General features: G+C 38.3%; 1 protein-coding gene across 1 annotated transcript in view; it reads left to right on the top strand.

Annotated features, from left to right (window-relative positions):
- The window catches only part of Oxsr1 (oxidative stress responsive kinase 1), a gene marked incomplete at its 3' end in the record, with an annotated part of 116643 nt that overhangs the window by 99409 nt on the left and 13640 nt on the right, over window positions 1–3594 (top strand). Inside the window, exon 10 of the mRNA XM_017801464.2 lies at window positions 2123–2245. Coding sequence (XP_017656953.1) covers window positions 2123–2245 — 123 coding nt within the window. The remainder of the gene's footprint in view (window positions 1–2122; window positions 2246–3594) is intronic.

Here is a 3594-nt window from a genome sequence, read left to right as displayed (position 1 = left end):
GAAATAGAACAAAAACCATGAGAGATATGATATGATATGATATGATATGATATGATATGATATGATACGATATGTTGGAAGATGGTAATGAAAATCTTGTAAACTTGAATGTACTAATGGTTGCGCAACTCTATACTAAAAGGCATCAAATGGCACTTTTCTCAGTGGATGCATTGTATGATAGATGGATAGATATGCTATTTCAAAGAAGCTATTATTTGTTATTTAAATTTTTTGTGTATGAGTGTTTTGCCTTTATGATAAAAGAACGCCATATGCATGTAGTACCTGCAGATGCCAGAAGAGGCATCAGTTCCCCTGGAACTGGAGTTACAGACAGTTGTGAGCTGTCATGTGGGTTCTGGGAACTGAACCCAGGCCATCTGCAAGAGCAGCCAGTACTCCTAAGCGCTGAGCCACCTTGCAAACCCCTATAATGAAGCTGTTATTTTAATAAGAGAACATTCAGAATGGTAACAGCACCAACAAAGAGCTCCGATAAGCTGTAAACCTAATAATGAAAGAAATCAGCACCATCTTTCTAGGGTAAAGTTGAGGAAATTTTCCAGGAAGGAGAGCCTAAAAGCCTGGAAGTAGATAACAGAAAAGATGGAAAAATGAGAAAAATCACTGAAAATGTTTATCATCAAAGTAAAGAATTCTGGAAAAAGAGACCTACCTACAAAAGAAAAAAAAAAGAGGGAAGAAGTTGCAGAGGAAAGGGCATATTGAGATAATCAAGAAAAGTTTCCACAGCTGGTGGTCATACACTTTGAAAGAGCCTGAGTACTTAGCACAGCGAATAAAAACAGATTAATAATGCACACTGCTGTGAAAAGTCAGAATTCTAGAGGCAAAAGACGATCTTATAAGCCTGGTGTGAAGACGCACATGTATAGTTCCATTGCTCCAAAGGTGGAGGCTGGAAAATTATGAGATGGAGGCCAAGTTGAGCTCCATAGTGTCCCAGGCCTGCTTGGGCTATAGAGAGAGCCCCTGTCTTGACAGAAAAGAAAATCTTATATATGCCCTTCCAGTGATGAGAGGATGTCCTAAGTTGAGGAGCAGTACCTGACCTCAGCAGTACCTCTCTGTAAGACAGATCACAGTGTGTCAGTTATCTTTATGATTATGAAATAGGAAGATTTCTAATGCAGACTCTCATCCGAATCACTCACGAGTGAAATTTTGGGTAGAATTGAGTTAAATTTTAAAATGTCTGGTTTTTGTTCCATGTTAGTACTGGAGGAAGTCCTTAAAACAGGGAAGTGCATGATCCAGGAAGCAACGTCCTTTGGAGTGCCACCTTGAGGAGACCTTGTGTGAAACCAGTCTAGGTGGCAGCATCTCAGAAGGCTTAAGAAGGTGGTTCTGGTGGAATACCCAGTGTTTTTGAATGTAGGGAGAAGGTATTTACTCAGCAAGATAATGTATCCTGAAAAAAGAGTTAATTTCTCATATTCCATTGTGGAAAAGCTCATGCATAAATAATTCTTAAGATAATGCCCCTACCTCCCCCACCCCAGAAATCAAGGAGTAGTGTTGCCCATTGGGGAGATGATTTATTTTTTTAGGAGAGAGGTCGTTTTGAGACAGGGTCTCCCTGTAGCCCCAGCTGGCCTGGTACTCACAATGTAGACCAGGCTGGCCTTGAACTCACAAATATTCTCCGACCTCTGCCTCCTGAGTGCTGGGATTAAAGGTGTGCGCTCCACACCCAGCCTAAGAATACTCTTGAAACTATGTGGAGTGTAATTGATAATTTTGTCTTAAAAACTTGAAAAAAAGAATAGATTCTTTATCTTGGATTTATTAGTGTTACTCAACATCCCCCTCCCCCAAATGCCTCAGGACATTAAAATTTAGGTTTTTGTCTATGTCTTAACATAAATATTTTTATTATTTGGGCTCAGAGTATAGAAGGTTGTGATTAAAGTAGTGGAGATTTTGAATAGAGCAGGTGAGAGGTGGAGGATATGAATTTTATATGGGAGTACTTATCTGAATAATGATGATCTAGTTGACTTTTTTTAAGTGATAGAAGGGATGGGAAGTAGAATTGAGATTACTGTTCAGTTATAGAAAACCACTACTATAATCCATGTGCCTTCCTTTTGCTCAGGTTCGAAGAGTACCAGGTTCCAGTGGCCGTCTCCATAAGACAGAGGATGGAGGCTGGGAGTGGAGTGATGACGAATTTGATGAGGAAAGTGAGGAAGGGAAAGCGGCAATTTCACAACTCAGGGTGAGTTTTGTTAAACTGAATGTATCTTGGGTTATTATTCAACGTTACTAGCTAAAATATAAAGAAAACAAACATTACTGGTAGAATTTCCTTGAACAGCTTGCTGACAGAAACCCAGTTAATTCTGCATAGCAAACTAGACTGGCACATCTGTTTGAATGTGATGATATTTAGGATATATGAAAATGACCCAGAGCTAGAAATGAAAACTGAGATGGAAAATACACCAGATGGTATTAATGACTAGAAATTGCAGGAGTGAACTTTTGAAACCTTGCAATACAAGACTGTCACTGAAGCATCTTATCATTCTATATGAAGAACAGTGCACCTCTGTTAATTTGTGTACACTGGGTATCTTTATGTGTTTGTGTGTTAGTGTGTGTTAGTGTTTGAAGCCTTGAAGACAGAAGTCTTCCTTTGCTTTCCCTCATCACTTTAACCCAAAATTACATAGTTGTATGTATGTATAGATGTCACACATTTAAGGGTAGTAGTATACCCTGGCCTGCTCTTTCTTTCGTGAACTGAATAAAGGGCATATTTATATCTTTGCCTAGGAACAGAACCTAATGAGAGCCTAATGACTCTTGATTGATCAACATTGAGTATTTGCTGAACTGAGATCTGATCTTTGAGTACAGTTATTATGTATATTATAGCTAAGTTTTGTTAAGAGCTTGCCATGAAAACTGGCAAAAATTTATTAAGTATTGACTTTAGAAAAACTCTGCAAATGATAAGAATTGTAAACATTTGTTTACATATGATTGTGAGTTTAGTACTTCTTTTTTTAATTTTTAAAAAATATTTTATTATTTTTATTTTATGTGTATGAATGTATTACCTGCGTGTAAGTAAGTGCACCTGTGTCATGCAGTGCCTCGGAGGTCAGAAGAGAACTTCAGATTCACCTGAAACTGGAGTTAAGGACGGTTTGTAGCTGCCTTGTGGGTGCTGGGAATCGAACCCGGGTCCTCTGCAAGAGCAGTCAATGCTCTTAGCTGCTGAGCCATTTCTCTAGCCCCCAAGTTTGATACTTCTTAAATGAATGTATCCTCTCTTCTGTTTTTACTGTGACTCCTCTGAAGTCACATTGATCCCTTAGTGTTGCAATAAAGCTACCATGGAAGCTGGAGCTAAATGTACCTTGTAGCCTTGTAGTCACACCTTCCCATGTAAGAGCTACTGATGCATTTTTCCCTCCAACAAATATTCAGAAAGATAAATTATAGCTTTTCATTATCTGATTGTTTTCCTGGAGCTATCTGGGCAAGAATAAGAACTTCCCAATCAGTTACACTTTTAAACAACAAAAAAAGTTTTTTTTGTTTTTTTTTAACTTTATA

The sequence above is a fragment of the Nannospalax galili genome, unplaced genomic scaffold, assembly GCF_000622305.1.
Source record: "Nannospalax galili isolate Female #2095 unplaced genomic scaffold, S.galili_v1.0 scaffold1263, whole genome shotgun sequence".
Taxonomy (NCBI): domain Eukaryota; kingdom Metazoa; phylum Chordata; class Mammalia; order Rodentia; family Spalacidae; genus Nannospalax; species Nannospalax galili.
This window is presented reverse-complemented; position numbering and strand designations above follow the sequence as displayed.